The 20,397-nt window shown below is 46.7% G+C and overlaps 1 protein-coding gene across 4 annotated transcripts in view; it reads right to left on the bottom strand.

Annotated features, from left to right (window-relative positions):
• The window catches only part of PIK3CD (phosphatidylinositol-4,5-bisphosphate 3-kinase catalytic subunit delta), a 28,364-nt gene extending 9,533 nt beyond the window's left edge, over positions 1-18,831 (bottom strand). For 2 of the 4 annotated variants that reach the window (XR_014887852.1, XM_085242324.1), the window contains exons 1-17: positions 18,708-18,831; positions 13,664-13,827; positions 12,072-12,300; positions 11,367-11,596; positions 10,548-10,727; positions 9,764-9,913; positions 9,359-9,448; positions 8,162-8,383; positions 4,893-4,989; positions 4,349-4,479; positions 3,433-3,492; positions 3,065-3,232; positions 2,480-2,601; positions 2,172-2,315; positions 1,377-1,476; positions 351-529; positions 2-111 (exon numbers count right to left, since the gene is read on the bottom strand). Coding sequence is in view for 3 of the 4 variants with exons in the window: in XM_085242324.1 (XP_085098450.1) it covers positions 2-111; positions 351-529; positions 1,377-1,476; positions 2,172-2,315; positions 2,480-2,601; positions 3,065-3,232; positions 3,433-3,492; positions 4,349-4,479; positions 4,893-4,989; positions 8,162-8,383; positions 9,359-9,448; positions 9,764-9,913; positions 10,548-10,727; positions 11,367-11,596; positions 12,072-12,300; positions 13,664-13,804 (2,353 nt within the window). In the remaining variant the exon portion in view is untranslated. Of the gene's footprint in view, position 1; positions 112-350; positions 530-1,376; positions 1,477-2,171; positions 2,316-2,479; positions 2,602-3,064; positions 3,233-3,432; positions 3,493-4,348; positions 4,480-4,892; positions 4,990-8,161; positions 8,384-9,358; positions 9,449-9,763; positions 9,914-10,547; positions 10,728-11,366; positions 11,597-12,071; positions 12,301-13,663; positions 13,828-17,673; positions 18,640-18,707 lie in introns of those variants that run through there. The other 2 variants (XM_085242325.1, XM_010722752.4) reach the window with 2 other exon arrangements.
• Between the last annotated feature and the right edge of the window lie 1,566 nt (positions 18,832-20,397).

Genomic DNA, 20,397 nt, shown 5'->3' with positions numbered 1-20,397 from the left:
CCATCTCCATTTTTAAAAATGATACCCACTCCACCTCCACCTGTCTCTTCATTATTAAAAACAATCCATAAGGGCTTCATCTTGGAATCCATAAACGTGCACTGATCCACACTAGGGGAAACAAAAATACTATCAGTGTTTCTACCTATTAGAAATGTTTGCATCTAAGCTGCAATTTCAACAGCATCCAAAATTGCTAATGGACAGAGAAAACATTAAATTGGAAAGTCTAAGAGCTGAGAACCAACTGCCATGAGAAAAGAGGGCCTCAGAGTAACCAGAAACCTGGCTCTACTGCTGAGCAAAACCTGCAGCACAGAAGGAGGAAGAGATGCAGCTATATTACTTACCAAACTTCAGTGAGGATAATGCTGGGGTTCAGAGGGGACTGGAGGTGGGAAAGTGCTTCGAGGTAAGTTTCCTGCTTCATGCACACATGCATCATCTCCTTGGCTTGAGGCTTGGTGGCCTTTGGAGAACTCAATTTAACAAACTCATTCAGAGCTTTCATCTTGCTGAGTGCTTCTCCCTGCAAAGAAATGGATGAATAGAGTAGGGTTAACAAATAGGAAATGCCTGAAGAAAGTGCAAGAATTAGAAAAACCCACTGTGAAATGCAGAAATTGCTTGTATTTCTTATTTACTCCTCAACGTGTGGCAATTTCATGAATTGCAACAGAACAAATTTAAACTTTCTGCTTTAGAGAAGTTCATAATCAGTTGTGGATATTTTGCTGGGCACAAATACATTGCAAGGTAATGACTACAGTCCTAAAGACCAGGAATAATGAACAGTGTCAAGCACCAGAGGAAGATGTGAGGTGCACTGGCTACAAGCATAAGAATCTATAGCCCCTGCTCTATGGAGTTCTGGTTACCCAAAAGCACCATTCTGTCCTAAAAACAAACACAGCATTAGTCTGTGGGCACATCTTAGCTCTGACTTCATATATGCAGTCCCCCATGTCTGAAGTAGCTACTGTGATCCTGACAAATAAAGGTTTAGAGTCAGTAATGAACAAGATTACCTCCACATGGCAACTGAAAGAAAGAATGCACTGCACCAAATCAGGCAGTGAATTTTAATGATATCCTACTAAATGGCAATTCATTCAACTCATCTAATAACAGCAGTCTGAGCATTTCAAGCCATCCTAGACAAATCTTGCAGTTTGGGACATGTGATGGTGAGTAAGAGATGAGCAAAGTCACACATGATGGGGAACTCCAGGCTCTTAATAGGATATGCCAAAAACAATATAGCAGCTGCAAGGCTCTTTCTGTATTACTGATAATATTAAATTGAAAAATCGAAGAGCTGAGAACCAGCTCCAAGCAACAGGGATGACAACCTTATAGCTAAAAGCAATTCTTACCTGTTTCATCAAAACCTTCATATGGTGGGTGCTGCCTCTGCAATATGCTTCGAGGATCAAGCCAAACCTCAAGGCAACTGCAGGGACGTGCATTTCTGACCTAGAGGAAGAAGGGAGGTTAAAGCAAACCTGACTACCACAGCAAATCCTAACTCTCCCATTCATGTCACCATAAAGCATGTATGTGTGGGGGGGGAGGGGAGGGGAGTAGGGGGTTGTAGGAGATGTTAGCTGCTGTTTAGATTTTGTGCATCTAGTAGAAAAGAAAAAAAATAGAACACCCACCCCAGAAGGTGCTAAGACTGCTCTTAAAGTTGTGAGACATCTTTGTCATTAAAATGCTAACCACTTAATTGAGAAGATTATTTAAGGAGTAAGGATGATTCTGAGCCTATGGCTTGGAACTGGCAAGTGGCAAGGGATGTCCAAAGTAATTTTCTACTCTGGGTATACAGATAAAAGTTCCAAAAACAGAACCTAAATCCAACCAATACAACTCCCCTCTCTGCCACCTCTCTGTTCAACAAACAAACAATCCAAAACCAATCAACCAAAAAAATATTGTGTTTTTCAGTCTCTCAAATAGCAAACAGCAGCTCCTGGGGTTTGGTAATCATGTCAGCAAAGTCCCATCAATGCTTGGGTGAAAGATGCCAGCCAAGTGCCCTTAGATAAATACCCTGGCATCCATGTGTGCCAAAGTGCTTGCTATCTCATTTCACAGTGCAATGAGGAATCCAGTAAACCCTGGTCTCACTTGATTATTAAGCAATAGCCCAAAACATCTGCTCTTACCTGAGGTGCCAGAACAAGAAGTGGCCGATCTTACGGTTGGATAGAGCCCTGTCCAGCAGGAACTTGGTTAATTCACAGTCTAAGTAGGATTCATACTTGAGCACCTGGACAAGCTGCAGCAGATATTGGAACAATTCGTGATCTCTGTGGACAGAAAGAAAAAATAAAAGATAACCTCATCTGTACTGCAATGAGTATGCTTACAAGAACAGCACAGAAAAGGCTGTCAGCCTCATTCACGGTCCTCCTCCGCAGCCCTGAGCATACACAGACAGGGGCTCTGCAAATCCCTCGTGATGAACACTTACGTCAGCTTCTTTAATGAGTTGATAGCAAAGGAGCCAACGTAACGGTCAGGGAAGCTAAAATCCAACAGCTCCAAGGCATTCAGGACAGGCAACTCTGGCCAGGTCTGAAGCAGGGAAATCATCTGTAATTAAGAAGAAAAAGGAAAAATTAAGACTGATTAAAAGTTCTACTGCTGGAAGAGCAGATCCTTTGTGTGGTGGGAAACTATCCTAGTCACTACAGATGCCTCAGAGTCAGTTTGCAGACATCGTATCAAATGCCAGTCTCTGGAAAAAGCACTGCTCTGTAGCATAACAGTGTAGACTGGAAGGGGACCTTTAGAGGTTCCTGTTAAAGCTCTGGCAGTGAGTATAGATGGACACTGCTCCTAACTGACAAGTAGTGGGGCTGAGACACAGAGCTTGACTAGGTGCCACTCAGCATACAAAGGTGTTCAACAGCAACTGGGAGAGAATGGAAAATTTTGCTGAGCCCCAGTGATGCCAAACCCACCTGCACAAGGGCACTGCTGGCCTTTCAGACATAACAGGGGAATAGACACAGAAAAATTCATAAAATCATGCTGCCAACTCCAGCATCCTCACCTGGGCCACATCTTCGTGCTTGTTCCATTTGGTGATGGTAAGGAGCTTTGCCAAAGCTTGTGGATATTGGTCACGGATATCATATCTCATCTTCCACACCAGATCTTTCTCATGCTCATAGAGCTCAGTGTGGCTCCTCCGCTCCAGTATTTCCTTCAGTTGCAGCTTCTGCTCATGGGAATCACAGCAAAGAGCATACAGAGGGCTCAGCCTCAACCCAAAGGCCTTGCTCAGCCCAGAGAGATGCAGAAAGACTGGGGTATAGTGAAAAATGCTGGTCGGGAGTAAGATGGAGATATGACTTAATCTAGGAAGCCAGGCTTGCACATAGCCTGCACTCAGCAGAAAAGCTGAAGCCAGAGACTCACCTCCTCTGGATCTTCTGGTGCAGAGCGGGGTTGTTCTCCATTCCTCCCCAACTCCAGCAGCTGGAACACAAACATAGATTCTGAGAAAGGCTCCTCCTTTCCTTTGTACTTCCAACCTGCTATCATTTCAGGCATTTATGCTCATTAGAGACTCGCCACATCTGAAGAAGGGAGTTGCCCCTCTCACAGCCCTGACGTAGGAAGTAAAGGGACAACCCAACTGCAGATGATGTCCCTTTCCCCAGCAGTGATGAGAATCAAGATCCTTCCTCCCAAGAAAAGCACATCTGCACACACACATGGTCCATGCACGGAGCGCTGGCTCACTAAACTCCAGGTTAACAGGAACCACTCCATGCTCCTACAACCAGCATGTGCTTCCCAAACAGCCAGCACTGCCCAAGGAACCTTGCATGCTAGCAATCTGTTAAAACTGCTAAGCCAGAAGATGCATCACGGATGAGTCCGTGGCAGAGCAGATCTCCTTCCTTTCCTGCAATGGGTACATTTCTGCTTCCACTTCAGAAGTGTGGCCAGCTGTTGTGACAGATGGAAAATTCTCATACCACACAGCATGTTATTATTCTGTGCTAAAAGGCAGGGAGCTCTCTCACTCATCTTCCCTTTATTTCTCTTCCATTCTATAGTGCTGCCTGCAGTTTGAAGGCAGCTCAGTTAAATCCATTTGCAAACAAATGCCCGTGGATGAGAGCAGTCTTACTTTAGAAATTCAGAGCGAGCAAAACTACACATTCAAAGATCCATTACTAGTTAACAGAAAAGGTCATTTTTTTTATTTTCTATCCATTAATCAAGTTTGTTTGTACCTGGTCTCTGCAGACAGTTGCCCAAAAGTGTGTGCTCCTGCACTAAAAAGCTAATGTTTGCCTCTCAAGAAAACATCCATGTTCCCTACCTGCTCAAATGATGGGTAATACACAGGATGTGATGCAACGTTGGGGAAGCAGATGACTAAGGCTGCTGCACTTTCTGTGTTGGGGTTGCACTGCACTGTGCCCATGGGGTTCAGAAGTTCACCTTTCTCATCTGAAAAGCAAAGCACATAAATCCATAAATCCTCTCTGTTGAAGCTTTGGTCCAGAAAGCAGAGCACAGGACTGCTTCCAGCTCTGTCACTGGTCAGAGCAGAAAGCTCTGGCCCTGAGCAGGTCATTTCATTTTCCCAACCTCTCAAAGCACTGAAGTATAAATGGCATCTTTAGGACTGCAGCAGCCTCTTAAGTCACGTGTGCAATGCCAAGTAAAACAAGGCCTTCACCTTGGCATGGCTATAATACAGAGCAGTAAAGGTACTGGAACTGCCAGCACAGAGAGTTAACGCAGCACCAGTAGGCCACTCCTGCAACCTACTGGACAGCAATGGAGAATGCAGGGCAGATCCCATCTTTGTGGCAGAAGCTAGAGACAGAAACACACAGCAGCATTAGCTCCTGACATACCTGGGAAGGATGACCACATGTGCAAGCAGCACTCCCCTGTTTTCAGCTGGTCCTTATAATCAAAGAGCATGACATTCACCCAGGCAATGGGGCAGTCCTGAAAAGCAAAGAGAAAAGCTTATGTGAGTGCTGTATTTGGAAAACTGAGGGAAGGAAAGAGCAGCGAAAGAGTATGAGATATCCCTATGCAAAGCAAATCCCTTACAATAGCCAGGACTAAAAAGTTATATTATCTCCTTAATTTCTTCCAAGTCTGCAAATTGCTATACAGAATACAGCAGGTGGGTAACTTTCCATTCTAGAGCATCTAGGCATCCCCTCAAAAAGATGCTGAAAGAACTCACGCCCCCCCAAGCAGCCATGCCTGCTGCCAACCTTTGGCATTCTAAAAGATATCCTGAGTACAGGATAGCATCAAATTCAGATACTTACTAAATCCTAGTGGTTGAATGGCACCAAACACTCCCTACAAATGTCTGAAGCTTCATCACCCAATATTTTGTAAGCTGAAGATTCTCTAAGTTTCCAATGTAGCCTTAAATTCTATACTCAATGATATTTGAAGGAACCACATCTTATATCCTTTATGTATTTCAAGGCTTGAGGGGAGAGAGAAGAGCCTCAATTTTGAAATAGGAAAATGAGTTAACATGCCCTCAGAACACCAGACAGAGAATGCAAAGTATATCTGATAAAAGGAAGAAAAAATGTTGGCTTCTTTTGTGCAATAATGAACGCTACCTAACTACAGATGACAAACTTCATGCTGCCAATCCCAACCCAACCCTTTCACCCTCCTCCCAACAACAAGAAACAAAACAACACCAGCCCCCCACCAAAATCACCCAACTAAACAAACAAAAAAAACAACACCCAAAGGCCCAAGCCCAACCCAGTCACACAAGCCAGCCTCATTTGGGAGGTGCAAGTAAAGTGACTGGGGCATGGCCAAGAAAGAGAAACCATCTCCCTGCCACCAGAGCAAACAGACGTGTTCCACGAGTGACCTAAGATTTCCTGTGCTCAGGTTCCTCAAATGGAACAGTTTACTTCATGTAACAGTTTAGCAAAACCAGCATTTCACTTGGCTGCTCAGAAAACAAGGCTTGAGCGTACATCAGCACAGAAACTGACTTGCAAAGAGTCTGTGAGACCAAATTGTAGTGAGACACGCACAAACTGTGTAACATTTGAAGGAATTCACATGGAGGCATCTTGTTCCACTGAGATATTCTAGAGAATACATCAGGCTTGCCCAGAAGGTGCACCAAACTTGGTGGAGTTAGCTGTGTCAGCATTTCTCCCTAATGAAACAAAATGAATCGCTTCCAAGCGGCCTCTCACAAACCTCTGGTGTTGATTTGATTAGACTAATCATCTTCTGTAAAATCTTATTTGAGACATCAGCTTTCAGACTGCAGGGAAAAGCTACACACACCACCACCAGCAATAACCTTGTCTAACAGACTCTGTATGACATCAAACCACAGCACAAAGCCTGCCAAAGAGCACGGCGAGATTTTTGGTGGATAAAGTCCAGCAAAGAAACGATTCAGCATCATAAGGACAGAAATATCTCCTGCATGACTTACAGAAACACTGAAAGCCAAGCAGTGACATTAAAGCTCTGACTCATCCCAGCCAGTCTGCAGGCTCGCCTGTTTTTGTGATAATAAATGACTTAGTCCCACCTATCTGCTCTGCACAGTCCACACAGACAAACAACACGCATGTATTTATCTGAGTACTTTAAGCAAAGCAAGCAAAAAGATAATCTAACAAAAATCAGGACATGCTTTGACTGGAACCTCCAGTTAACAATGGTTCTAAATGAGATCTGAGCAGCCCAAACGTGTGATCAGCTCCACTTCTGCAAAGCTCAACTCCAGCAAATACCATAACTTTACAATAAAAGCTCATCAGAAGGCACCACTTTTCCCCATTACAGAACACACATGAACTACTCCTCTTGACAACCCAGCTAACTGAGCTGGTCTTGTTTTATCAATCAGAGCAGCAAAATTTCCTTCTGACTGCCTCGAAACTGAGAATTGCTCCTATGTGACCACAAAAATGCAGCCTGTGGATGAATGAGACATTCTGTTCAAGGCAAGCCTCCAGCAGGAACTGGAGTTCTGCTATTCTTCAGTTGTTTTTTTTTTTTTAAAAAGCAAATAAACACACAAAAAGAAAACAATAACAAGGTGAAAAGGTAACAAGATGTTACCAGTCTGAAGCTTCCAACCTGGAAACTGGTCCATGCAAATAGGACTCATGGGTCAACTGTTGCTCTCCAGACAGTAAAGCACCGTAACCCTGAGAGCCTTCTTATGTCAACAACACAATGAGGCTCAGCAAAGATGCCAGCCATGAAGAGGGGCTGGGAGAACCAAGGCTTCATAAAATCTTCTGGGATTGCATTTGTCAGTCCCTCATTTCTCTGCACTCTAGAAAAGTTACCATGACTAAATCCTCTGTTTAAAGCATGGCAACTGTGTTTTTATGGCTGCAGAAACACTCATTTACAGAGGAATAGACACATTTGTTGCTCACAAAGAAAACTCACATACAAAGAGCTAGAGGTATGCTTACTTAAGGTATAATGCTGGGAAACCAGCAATTCCATTCCACTTAGATCTTCTCTTATTGAATTACTGTTATTAATGGGTTAGAAGTTTTGAAATAGAGGCAAGGTGAGAAATATCATTGCCTCTCTAATTCAGAAACTCAGCACAAGAGCTGCCAAAGCGATGTGACACTTTCCATCTGCAGTTTGCAGCACCTGGACAATAGCCTTCAAAGTCCCACACTTTGCTTTTACCTCACCTAGAGCTCTGCTGCAACTAGTGCTTACATTACTCATGTTCTTCCCCATTCTTAGCTGTTAACTTGCTCCTTGGAGACTTGCATAAAAGACCTTTCTAATAAAAGAGGATGTAGCATAGAGTAAGGCTTTAACCTCGACTGCAAAACAAGGAAGTTGTGGAACAGCAAAACAGCAAAACTAACAAATGATTCCTCTTTGTGTGCATTCTGATGTTGAGTATGTTTCTTAATAGCTTTTCTGAAGAAGAAATTACAGTTAAAGCATCCTTCCCTATGGGCAGCCACTCCTCAGCTTCCTGTTCCTGCGAGGAAGTTTCTGGTGATCATCCTCTCAGCTCTTTTATTCACAGTAATCTGAAAGCAATGGGCACTTGGCTCAGAATGGTGTCCTGTGCCCTGCAGCTCTGGCAAGCCTGGCTCAACCTCATATTGGCTTTACTTACAGCTTTCTTGGACTTCTTCTTGGTGGATCGTGCTTTCTTTGCCTTCTCGATGACAGCGTAGAGTGCAAAGCAGAGCCGTGCCATACGAGGGAGATCACAGATATTAATATCAAAATCCAGCCTCTGCTTCCACACTGGCTCTGAGCACACGTTCACTTCAGAGCTTGACACCATTTTGCACAGCATCTCATTGCCATGAAAGAGACCTGCCTGCACCACCAGCTGAGGGGAGAAGAAATAAGAATACCATGAATCCACAGGGACTTGACCTGTCTGCAAAAAAACCATGACTAGAAGCAGAATGGGACAGGGTGTCTACTCCTGAAAGCAGGATGCCCAACTCCTGTTTCTTTCCTCTGATTTACCAAGACACTAAGCCCCTTAATACCCACTTTTACTCCACTTCAGTAAGAGTGCTGTTATCTTTTCACTTTACGTAAACTTGCAAAAGCATTGCAAAATGCTTGGGTAATTAATTGGTAAGAATAATACATGTTTCATCCTGTGAAGCCAAGCAATATAAATATTCAGCAAACCTCACCCACTGAGATGCTGCAAAACCTCAGGAACATGTCACACTGAAAAAGCAAGGCAGGCACCAGGAGCTGGCCAGTGCATATGCCAAAGAGAAAAATTAGCAGCACAGGACACCCAAAGACTGGTTTGTCAGAGCAGGCTTGCAGTGCAATGCCAGCACATTTGTGTCTGCAACCTGCACCGCTCCTGCAGCCTGCCAGACTATGGTACAGCTACAGGCCAGGCTCATCTCCAGCATGACCTCCTCTTGCAGCACTGCTAGCTAACCCAAATCACAGCACACTCTAGCAGTCACAACATCTCCCATCATTCTTCTTCTCAGAGCTGGATTTCTCCTCCTCCACTTTAGCAAACTTCCCTGCATCTCCACACCTCTGTCAAGCAGCATCACTGCACAGGAGCAGCTGTTTGTTACTCACAAACTCTTGCAGGGGAATGCATTTCTCTGCTGCTGAGCTGCTGCCTAGCAAGTTCCCTTCCCCCTTCCTGTTGTACTGCATCTTAGGAACTACCCAAGTGCTGAATGAAGCATAATGGAGGCTCACGTGAGATCAAGCTGTCGGCCTCTGCTTTCCTTAGCACAAACAAACAAAGACAGATGCAAATGGGAAAGCAAAAAAGCCAAAACACAAAACGAAAACCCAGAACTGCAGTACCTACCTTCATTCTCTCATCTGCATTGACCTTGCTGCCTTGCACTAGTTCAATGTAGAAAGACTGCTCCAAGGACCAGAGAGAACCATAGTTAGGCTAGAAGGAGGAAAGGGTTCTGATTAGAAATAGACGCAAAAGCTTCTCAAGCCAGCAGCAGTTCTCATCACTCATCACATGCTTTTGACCCTAACACAAAAGAGCACTGTACTGCAGGTGAGCAGTATTCTGTCACAACTAAGGCAGGTATGGAGGGATCTGGAAGGCTGACTGGAACCCTCAGCCCTTAAACCCTGGAGAATAACCCGCCCCGAGAGCAGTGAGGAGAACTAGCTGCCATTCCAAGACCAACATTAGCATCTCCATCAATATACCAGTTAACAGGGACCTGGCTCAGTCACTGTGCCCTTTTACCTTTTTCTTAGGGAGTGGGGGAGGCTTCACTGCCATCTTTGGGGGGTTGGCAATACTGTTGACCTGCTCATCTCTCATAGCAATAATAGTGGATGAGTGTACCATAGTCAGGTGGGGTGTTAAGCCTCGGTGCAGGCAGCTACGAATGTACTGCAAAGAGAGGAGAGAGTCAGCATGAAACAGAGCCAGGCAGGCATGCGAAGTCAAGCAAATCAGAACTGCTGAAGCAGAAATACATAACAAGAAATTATGGAAAAGACACAGTAACAACCAAAATTCCATTTTAATGTACTTCCTCTTGTTTTTTTAAACCAGCATCTCCCTGGTCTCACATTGCCATAGCCAAAAATGTGACATGCCTTGCACCTGACATTTCATCAACTGACTCAAAAGGCTGCATTGGAGAAAACTGCTGGGGATTCAGCACATACAGCCACACTTTGCCCTGCCAGGGAATACAGAGTAGGGAATTACTTGTTCAGCTTTCAAAAGGCAAACCTCTAGTCCACCATGAAAACAAGAAATATAAGCTATAAAGACATTTACACCACTCTTGGCACCCAGCAACAGGCTTAGATCACTAGCTTCCAAAACCATAAGGACCTGTCAGGTTGCTAGAAGTACCCCTTGCCCTAAGCAGCACCCAGGTCTTGCCATCAGTGTGCTGCATTCCTGTAAACAGCAGTGTCTCTTTGATGGAGAACATGTCTCAACCCACCCTCCCACCAAGAAGAGTACAAAGGGGAACAGACTCTCTTTTATCAAAGCAAGACAAAAGGCTCACCTGGAACTGGTACAGGGGGTAGTTCCCATAGAGATATTCATACTTCCCATTCACCTGCAGTGTGTAGTCCTCCGGGTTCTCCATTGTCTCGTGTCGGAAGACAGTAGCCTGCTTCTTGACAGCATAGCTCATTAACGTGATGGGGAACTCATTTGGGGAGATCTGGAAAGTGAAGCTCTCCTACAACCCCAACAACACAGCATGGACTGTCAAATACCAGCAAAGAGCTGAAATCAGCACAAGAAGCAGCAGTAGCTCAGCTGGGAGGCAACAAGATTCCCGTTACTGACAATAAAGGGAAGGACAGTGAGGCCAAAGTATTCACCCTCCCACCCCTGTAGCAAATAAGTAGGGATGTTTGCCAACCTGGGCAGGAATTATGTTTCAGCAGCGCAAGCACAGGGCTGGAAATTAATACTTTTAAGTCCAGTATAAACACAACCACCAGTACATGTGGCTGTTAGTTACTAAATAATAAAATAAAATCTTCCCACTGCTATTCCACCAGCAAAGCAGATAGTGGCTGAGGTCATTGTGCTCAAGCTATTCTCTCCTAGAGGTGGCTCTTGCTTCATGGCCAGGCACAACATGCAAAACTCACATTAACCAAGGGCAGCAGGCAAGAACAGGGCCCCATAGGCACCACAGATCAACACCTGCAAGCAGACTATGCTGGGCTGGCTTCTGTGTTTCTCTCTGATCCATAAGCAAAAAGCTTTCCATCATGTGTGCATACAGCAATTTCAGTCACCAGCTAATTGGTACCCGAGGGGAAACACAAACAAGTCAAACAATGCCACAGAAAGACTGATGCTTTACCCCGCCAGACTGAAACTTGACGTTGACAAAAATGTTCTTGGTGGGTGTGTGCAAGAGTCCAGTTCCAAGGCCTTTGGCCATGGGTTCAAGCTGCAAGGGAAAGTTGTACTCCATCCAAGCTGCCCAGCTGAGCTGCTGCCGCTTTGCTGCTCTCTCCTCACAGAATTGGCACATTTTGGTGCGGAAATCATTCACCTCTGGATCCTGCACAGAGTCAAATTCGTGCAAACCTGTGTGGAGGTTAAGAAAAAAAGATGAAATAAGCACTTGTACCCCTTGGGGGATTAAGCTGGTGATAATCAAATGACTGTGAAACAATCTTCCTAAACACATACTTAATATTTGTTAAAAAAAAAAAAAAAAAAAAAAAAAAGAGTCAAGTCAGCCAAGCTGCCAGTAATTGCTCATTCACTCTGCACAATTGCAGGGAGTAAATAAGCAACTGCTATTGTGTAGTAAAGACACAATACTATGTCACTCTGTCAGAAGGAAAAACTGCCCTTCTTGCATTTCCATACACGCTATTCCCTTACTACAAGCACTACAGAGAAGTCTTGCTTAAAGTCCTGCTTATTTCATCTACCATGTCAGCAAGATTCCATTGCTATTCCATAAATAATAATGCCATCTAGGACAGAGGCGCACATCACCCACGGCCAGCAGCCCTGCCACGCTCCTGGTGAGACCAGCGATGAGGGAACTGACCTTTCCCAATAAGCAGGCTGATTTGGGAGTTAATAAGCTTCTTGACTCTGTCACCTTCTCGAGCCACGAGCCGCAGGACGGGCAGGAAGGGTTGGATGTCACAAAGGCGCCGCTGCTCATCCTCCAGCTCTTGCTGTTCGGCTGTCTGGTTGATGCACGTGAAGACGTAGGCCTCGGGATCACTGAGCATATGGTAGAGAGGCTCATACTGAGCGTGCTTCCACACCACCTGGGACAGACCAACAGCACAGTGAAACTACTGCTGCACTGCCAGGACCTCATCTTCCTCCTTCTGCCATCCCATAGCCTCACTTTCCACCTTCTCTCAACATCCCTGCACCTGCAATCACAGGCAGTATTTTCAGCCAAGTCTGGCAACTCCAACTTCTGCTGAAGATTTGGGTAATAAATCTGGGTAGATTTATTTGCAAGTGCCTTTAACCGACTTGCTTTTCTCTTCTCTTGCCATTTGTTCCAAGCACAAAAAAATCTCTTGACCTCCGTATTTAAATAACTCCCATCTGAATACCTGGCAGTAAGTGCCTGCTGACTGAGAGCCTTGTGAAATGGAGGTATTACTGCCACTGGAGGGAAGAGCAGATTAAGTAGTTCACCTCCAGTATAATGAAATCTGTGACAGAGCCAAGAACTTTTCCCAAGTCTTCTGAACTCCATCAAGTGCTCCCAATGGGTGACACTTCCACACAACTACTGATATTCCACTCCTTTGCTCCCTTCCTAAGCACACGCTGTAGGAGACGCAGCCCTGCAGCTGATGGGCCTCCAGCTGACCCAGTAAAACGCAGACCTGCAACTTAACAGCTGGAACCAATCAGCTCCACTTGCCCTTTATTTATTTATTTACTTATTTTGGGCCTGAAAACTGCAGTACGAGAAAACTGGGAATAATCTGGCACTGTGCTTCTGTCCCTTGTGATCTGTGACTCATCTAGGCCAGGTTGCTGCTGCAGAAAAAAAACTTCTACATTCTATTTTCCTTCACTCTCTCCTAACCACACTTTCTGCCCAGGGAAATAAGAAAAGTATCATTTCTTTAACACATGGTTTCGCAACAGCATTTCATTCCTCAAATTAAATTCTGTCACTTCTCAGTTTTCACTGTTCAGTTGCTGTGATGCAGGGCTGACACGATGAACACTGAGTCCAGCACCTTAACTCATCTATTTGGAGCACCTCTCTTCCTTGAGTCTGCATAGACAAGAGCACTGCTAACAAAAGATCCAATGTCAGTGACTGGCTGGCTCAGGGAAGCAGCATCAAAAATGCTACTCAAGCCCTGTGTTGCCAGCTCATGTCTGCACTCATCCTGCAGTCACTCAAAAACTAATTCACACCTCAGTACCCAGTGAATAAAGCCCAACACATTGGCAGCAGCATCAGCACCCTGTTGCTGGCAGCCTCAGCAGCTAGATGTACATTTAGTGGGTTGCAGAGGCTCTCACAAGAAGCTGTCTCAGAGCAATGTAGTGGAAACCCAGCTGGCATTAAGACCCAACACAGCTCCTCACACGCTCCCAAAAGCAGACTCCTTGTTGCAGGAAGCTGCAAATGAGAGTGATCAAGGCTGTTACCTGTTTGATGGTGCCCAAGCTGGCATTGCAGGGCACAGAGAGGTTCAAGTATATGCCTGTTGGCAGCAGAAAGTCGACCTGGATGTTTTGGTTTTCTCCCTTGGACCAGAATTCCATAGGGCAGTAAATGCCCGGGGGCATCCTGCTCACTGCTTAGCTACAACCTGCAAGAAAAGAGAAAAAAAGACTGCAGATTCCAACCAAGTAACAGGGCACAGTGCAAACCTGTGCCGGGCTTTGCACAAAGTTAATATCCAGAAGGACCCAAAGAAAGGAAGGTTATCACATCTTCCACAGCTCAGGAAAATTGGCACCTTAGTTAAACTTCCAGTCCAGAGCCTTTAAGCCACAGGAATATTCTTGTTGCTGGTTCTGAGTCTGCATGCATCATCCTTAAAACAAAACCAAATAATATTCCACTGCATAATCCACCTCTGAAAGTATAGGAAAAGTGAAATGTAAGGCCAAGGCAACCACAGCAAGTTTGTTAATTCCATCTGCATCCATTCATTTTCCACTTTCAGGTACAAACACGGATAAATGCACACGTGAATGACTAAAACAAAAGGTGTTCAGCAGAGGTCCATAGTATGGTTTCTCTCTTAAAGACACATAATGTCAAAGTCAGTTGAACCCTCAGGAACCCTCAGGTCAGGAACCCTCAAGCTCCATCCATTTGTCCATGCACAAAATACTATAGCAATATAAAACCCTGTTTCCTCCGACTCTTTGCTAGTTCTGAATTCATCCCTGCACATGCCCTGAGCAATTCTGACAGTCACTTATCTTCAGCCTATAAAAGCAGCACAAAAACTGCTAACCTCACAACTTAAAACATGGCTTTGCAGCTGTCAGCTGGTGTACAAACTTAGACATCAAGCAACATGCTGCTGAGGATTTGGGTCTCCCAAATCATGAAGTACTGCTGGCAGCCCCTTGTGAGCCAGCCCCGTGCTTCAGCACGACAAGGAGCCCAGCATCTTATCTGCAGTGCCTGGGAGCACAACACTTCCCCACCAGCAGTGAGGTAAGGATTCCCAGAAATAAGAGCTATGTTTTATCTGTCCTGCTTCCTCAGCACACATGCTGTATCACACAGAGACCGGATACAGAGACCACAAAACCACCCATGTGCCTTAAAAGGGAGGGAAGTAAAAGGGGGAGGAGGCAAAGTCTACAAGTTTGAATAAAGCAAAACAAGCTTGCCTAGTCCTCTGCTCATTAACAATAAACCCAGCACATTTGTACAATATCTGCTGCCTCAGCCCAATAGTAACAAAAGCAGCAAACTGCCATCACCCTGCTGACAACCAGAGGCAGAAGGCACAATAATAGCCAAAGCTGCTTCGTCCTGCTGAGGATTTCTGCCTGATGCAAAATCCCATCAGACACAAAGCACCGTGCCTGAGGCTGTGGCATTACGAGGCCAAGTTCCAATCCCTCAGGACCTTGTCTTTCCAGAGAATCACACATATCTTGGGGTGTACAGAGATTGTGCCAACAGAAGACGAGGTGGATATTCCAAAGGAATGCAGAGTTGCAATGAAAATCCAATCTCTGCAGAGTGTAACAGACACGTGTGAAATTACCTGGTCGGTATTTAACAAGCCAGCAGCTACCATAAAAGACTCTAACACATCTCCTATAGAAAATGTATTAAGTACAACTCTGGTGTTTACAACGTAGAACTGCTATTGAAAGAGGGGGGGAAAAAAAAAAGCAACGGGCGATCAGATCACAAAGGGAGCAGTGTTCCACAAACCTCTGTGAGGCTGCTGCCTTACACAGACACGGAAGCTCAAACGCCTACAAGCAGATGACAGAATTACTAAACCTTGGGACTACAAAAACTACCTTTCAAGTTTATAAGAAATGAGTGGTGAGGAGCATACAGGTGATGGGTGCAGTGTGGGAGACAGCAGGAAACTGCTTTCATTGCAGGCATCAACTGCAGGGGGAGGAGACGATGGGAAATTCTACGTACACACGTGCTTGGCAGGTTTTTAGCACACAACCACACACGTAGCAGAGGTGAATCAAGACTACATTCTCACAGATGCAGTCAATGAACCTTCTCAAGGTGTCTAAGCTCAGGCTGGGTTTTTTGGTGGCAGTCACGGGGTGAAATACCGCACACTGTGGGGAAAGGCAAGTTATTTGAGCACTAATGGACTTACAAAAGTAAGCCACAAGTTTTCCTTAAAGAACAGACTGGGAAAATTCTCAGAGCGTGTCAGCATGGCCCCAGGTGTGCAAGCAAGTCACACCATGATGGGAGGAAGGAGCACTGGGGGGCAGAGCTGGCTGAATAGCTGCACCCAAGTGGCAGTCACCCAGATTAATGACAGAAAAAGCGTGCTGAATCTGCTTAACCTTATGGCCTAATGTAACAATTCCCAGGATGTGGATGCAACTAATGGTGGGACTGGCCTTAGCAGCCCTGCTTGCTGATAAGTATTGACAACCTGTTTATCCACCTGAGAACAAACACACGTGTGGTAAAAGGTGCTAAAACACCTGCTTGTTTGCAGAGGTGCAAGAGCCTGCTGTGCTGCCCCATTCAAGGCACCAGCTCAGAACAGAGCCAGCAGGACAGAGGACTCCCAGCCACCTCCTGCCACATCCAACTGGCTGCAGCTCTTTCCACCACAAGAACAGCTTTGCTGCCTTGCAATCATCATCCATTCCGGAGAAAGCATTCATAGAGCAGATTTGACACAAGAACTCCTGTGCTCTCACATATCAAAAAAGTGTTTCCTTTACAATTTCCATTTAGTACACTCTGAAATACACATCAGCATCCCAGCTGAGCCACCTCTGCCCTCTTTCAGTTCCTGGGACTGTGCTGCACCTTCAACATAGACTTGATTTGCAACACAGCTCTGCCCGCTTCCTCCAACACATCCACACAAGCTAACACTTGGACCACAAACTCAGCAGGAAAAAAAACAGGAGCCCTTGAGAAAGTGGAGAGAAGCATGCAAGCACTTACCACCACCTGAAATTAAAGCTTTTCTATGCTCAGGGTTCAATTCCTCAAACCATAATTTAGACTATCATAACCTGTATTTGGTTTACCATAATAAAACTTCTACCTCTACCAAGTATAAAAATAAAAATAAAGATTTCTCTTATTACCAGTTTTTGCTTTACAGATTGATCCTGCCACACAATTCCACGCACTGACTCATGATCTCTCAGTGGTCCTTTGCTGTTCCTCCAGTTCCACAGTTGTGCTGTTCCCACGATGCCTTTTATTAGAGAATTCTAAGCCCCTGATTAATGACATCTACTCATTATTTTGCTTACACAAACATTAGGCTGAATCAGATCTATAATGGAATCCGCTCAGGATAACCAGGCAAGGGACGAAATCACACACCCCAGTGTTTCAGGCCTCTGAAACACTGCAGAGCATCCCCTTCCTACCAGAGACCAAACAAACCACCATTTACAGAGCACAGTCAGCACCTTCAGCACACAGAGATGTCAGCAGAGAACAATGACCTTTCCATAGTGCACAGCTACTCTATCTACACGAAACACACGGGGAGCAGGCCTTGCACAACCGCTCGATCCAAAGAATCTCTTGGCTTGTGCCCTTCCCTTTCTGAAATAAACACACCCACATTTTGAGCATTTACTGTGCTCAGTGCCTGCCTTACACATACACATGCCCGTCAAACAGGCTCACAAAGAAAAGCAATAGGAAGCAGAATTACACTAATGCAATCCAAACTGGAGCTAACCTCGTTTGCGTGCAGGACCGATGATGAAAGGGGTTGTCAGCAAGGAGAGAGATAGGAAAGCAGAATGTATACATGGTGATAACAACAGGCTGCAGTTCTGTGGGGCTCCCAGCTGCAGAGCAACTCAGCAAAGAGCATCAGAGCAATATACATCACTCAGGCTCAGCAGGACCTCCAATACAACTGCAAGGAATAGCCAGAGTGGGGGGGAGAGCAGTGCTGGTAAAGCAGCTCAAGAGAAACAGAAATGTAAAGCCATACCTCGTCTGGGAAGAAATCGGCACTGCTAGAGAGAGGCAGAGGAACAGCAGGGAGTACGGAAAGCACCTGAGGGTTCCAGAGCCGTGCCCTGCTGGAAACTTTAAGCAGCCTTTCAGGCAAGTCAGAGTCAACCAGCTATGTTTTCGGTTGTTGTCTGAGGAAGCATCTAGTGGAAAACGGCACATTTAGCGGTTAAAGCAAGAGCTCAAAACCCGACAGCTTGTAAAGTTCCATTCCCAAGCCCGGCAGTCGTTTGATGCGTGACTTTGAACAACCGACTCCTCTGCGTTTCGGTTCCCTCACGTGCACAGGCGGACCGTGCAAAGGATGCTGCCAGGCGGCGGGGTGTGCTGCAGGGCTGCTGCTACCGCTATTGCTACTGCTACTGCTACTGCCAGCACGGGCACAGTCCGGGAGATGGAGGAAGTTGTGATAACGAGAGCAGCTCGCTGAAATTAGCCTTTTTGCAGCTGACGACACCAGACACCCAGATGCATCTCGCAGACACAAACAAACCGTATGTTCCTACTGACCCTTGAGCACCACGCATCCAACCTCACACTGCTGGGCTCCCGTCCGAAGTACGAACGGCACAGAGGTGCCAAGGGAGCGGAAAGCCGCTGGGGGGCACGGCATTGCACGGCATGGCACAACACGGCATTGCACGGCATGGCACAACACGGCATTGCACGGCATGGCACAACACGGCACGGCGGGCACCGACGGACCGAACGCGCAGGGCTGCAGGACGAGGCCGGGCTCAGCACCGCCTCCGCCCGCGCGCCCTGAGGTGCCGGCTGCATGAGCTCACCCCGCACATCCCCAACCCGCAGCCCGGAAATATCGCATCCTCGTAAAACAGAACCGGTTTTCCTCGGGATCTGCTACGGGATGCCGAGCAGCACGCGCAGCGCTGAGCGGGGCTTTATTCCCCGCGGAGAACGCGGCCAGACGGGGCCAAACACCCCGCGCTGAGGCGCCCCGGGGGGCGGGGGGGCTGAGGTGACCCCCCGTCAACCCCCCACCCCGCTCACCTGCTCCGCACTCCCGTGCCCGCCGGGCTCCCGGCCCGGCCCTGCTGCCGGCCCCGCCCCGCCCCGCGCCCGGGCACCGGCTGCAAAGCGCCGCCCCGTCGGGCATCGGCTGCAAACGGCGCGCGCAGCTCGCGTGCACAAAAGGCGCGACGGAGACGCGATGCCCGCAGCGGCGGCCGCTCCCGCCGGCCCGGAGTTGCCGCCATCGCCAGCACTGCGCGGCTGCAGCCCGAAGGGTTTAAGCACGGTCACGCGTGCAGCCCCGAGGCCTCAACCGCGTCTCAGCGCTCCGCGGGCCGCTCCGGGCCTCCTTACGCTTTCAGCAGCAGTTCGGTACCGAAAGGGAATCCGCTCGTTTGAGAGATGTCAGCTCGTGCCGTGGGGCGGAGAGCGGATCTGTGAGCGCGGAGCTGCGCTCGGATCGCCTCGGCCCCGCGCATGGAAACAAGCATTTTTACAAGCCCCGAAATGACCATTTTTCCTAAAGCTCGCATGGCGCACCATTAAGGTATAAGCTCAGGCTTTTTCCATGTTATAATCCAAGGAAAGCTCGTTATTTTCACGATCTGACTCATTTGGTTCCCTGAACGTTACCAGTTGGCGATGCGGCTCAGCATCAGTACAAACTGTGACTGTCAAAACGTTCTCAGCTCTGTTTGAATCCACCACGTCTTACTGTGACCTTTCAAAGCTCAGAAACTGCCTATTTTAAATTGTTACCCCTGACATGTGCTGCGGATATTTTTAACAGACTGTTTACTGGAATTCTGGTTTCTGTTCCGCTCTTTTTTTTTTTTTTTTTTTCTTCTCTTTCAACAGCTTTTCTGCTTAGCAGCTCCCAGGCCCACACGCGGCACAGCACTGCAGGACATCTGCCTGCAAGGCATTGGACAACACGCTGCTGGGAGGGGGAAAGGGAACTGAAAGTCAGAAAGCAGTTGCAATGCACCAGGGTAAGGATGGGAGACGTCCAGGAAGGGAAGGTGGGTTCCTGCTTTCCCTCTGGGTTATTGAGAGAAAAGAGCTATGGAGTTTGAAGGAAAAAAGCAGTCAGAGGTATCTGTGTGGCACTGCCAGCGCGTCCTACACGAGGCATGCACCAGTGTTAAACCAGCACACCATCTCCATGCCCTTAGTTACCAGTCTTGTATAGCTCCTTCTCTTGGCATTTATCCGCACATCCCTTTGCAGGTTGTTTCTGTCATCTCTGCTCCAGGTCCACCATACTTGCACGGTCTGCCCAGCATCCCTTTGCACAGTGGACGCGGTTGGAAACATCAAGTGTAAGGCTCCTAAATTTCTCCCTTCCTAATCCTTCTCTGGTGCACAAGAACATTGCTGCTGGCTGTAGCCTGGATGGAGCAGCTGGCTGGCTTCTAGAGGGGAAGGGAACAGAGGGAGGATGACAACAAGCAAATAACATCGTCATGGCACCTTGTGTTTACAGCACTGCCTGTGGACACCTGGAGAGAAAAGCACTGTGTCAGCCTGCAGCTCCTGAACCACCTGGATATTGGCAACTAACAGCACGTAGGTATTCACTGCAGGCAGAAGCGATAAGGCGAGGATTTGTATCCTCTTACCCTCCACTTACTCAAAATAAATAAATGAGAAAGAAAGAAAAAAGCCACATTTAATTGCACCACAAAGCAAACAGGAAGCCAGAGCAGTTTTAGGAGAGTTGAAACTA

The sequence above is a fragment of the Meleagris gallopavo genome, chromosome 23 (assembly GCF_905368555.1).
Source record: "Meleagris gallopavo chromosome 23, MGAL_WU_HG_1.1, whole genome shotgun sequence".
NCBI lineage: Eukaryota > Metazoa > Chordata > Aves > Galliformes > Phasianidae > Meleagris > Meleagris gallopavo.
This window is presented reverse-complemented; position numbering and strand designations above follow the sequence as displayed.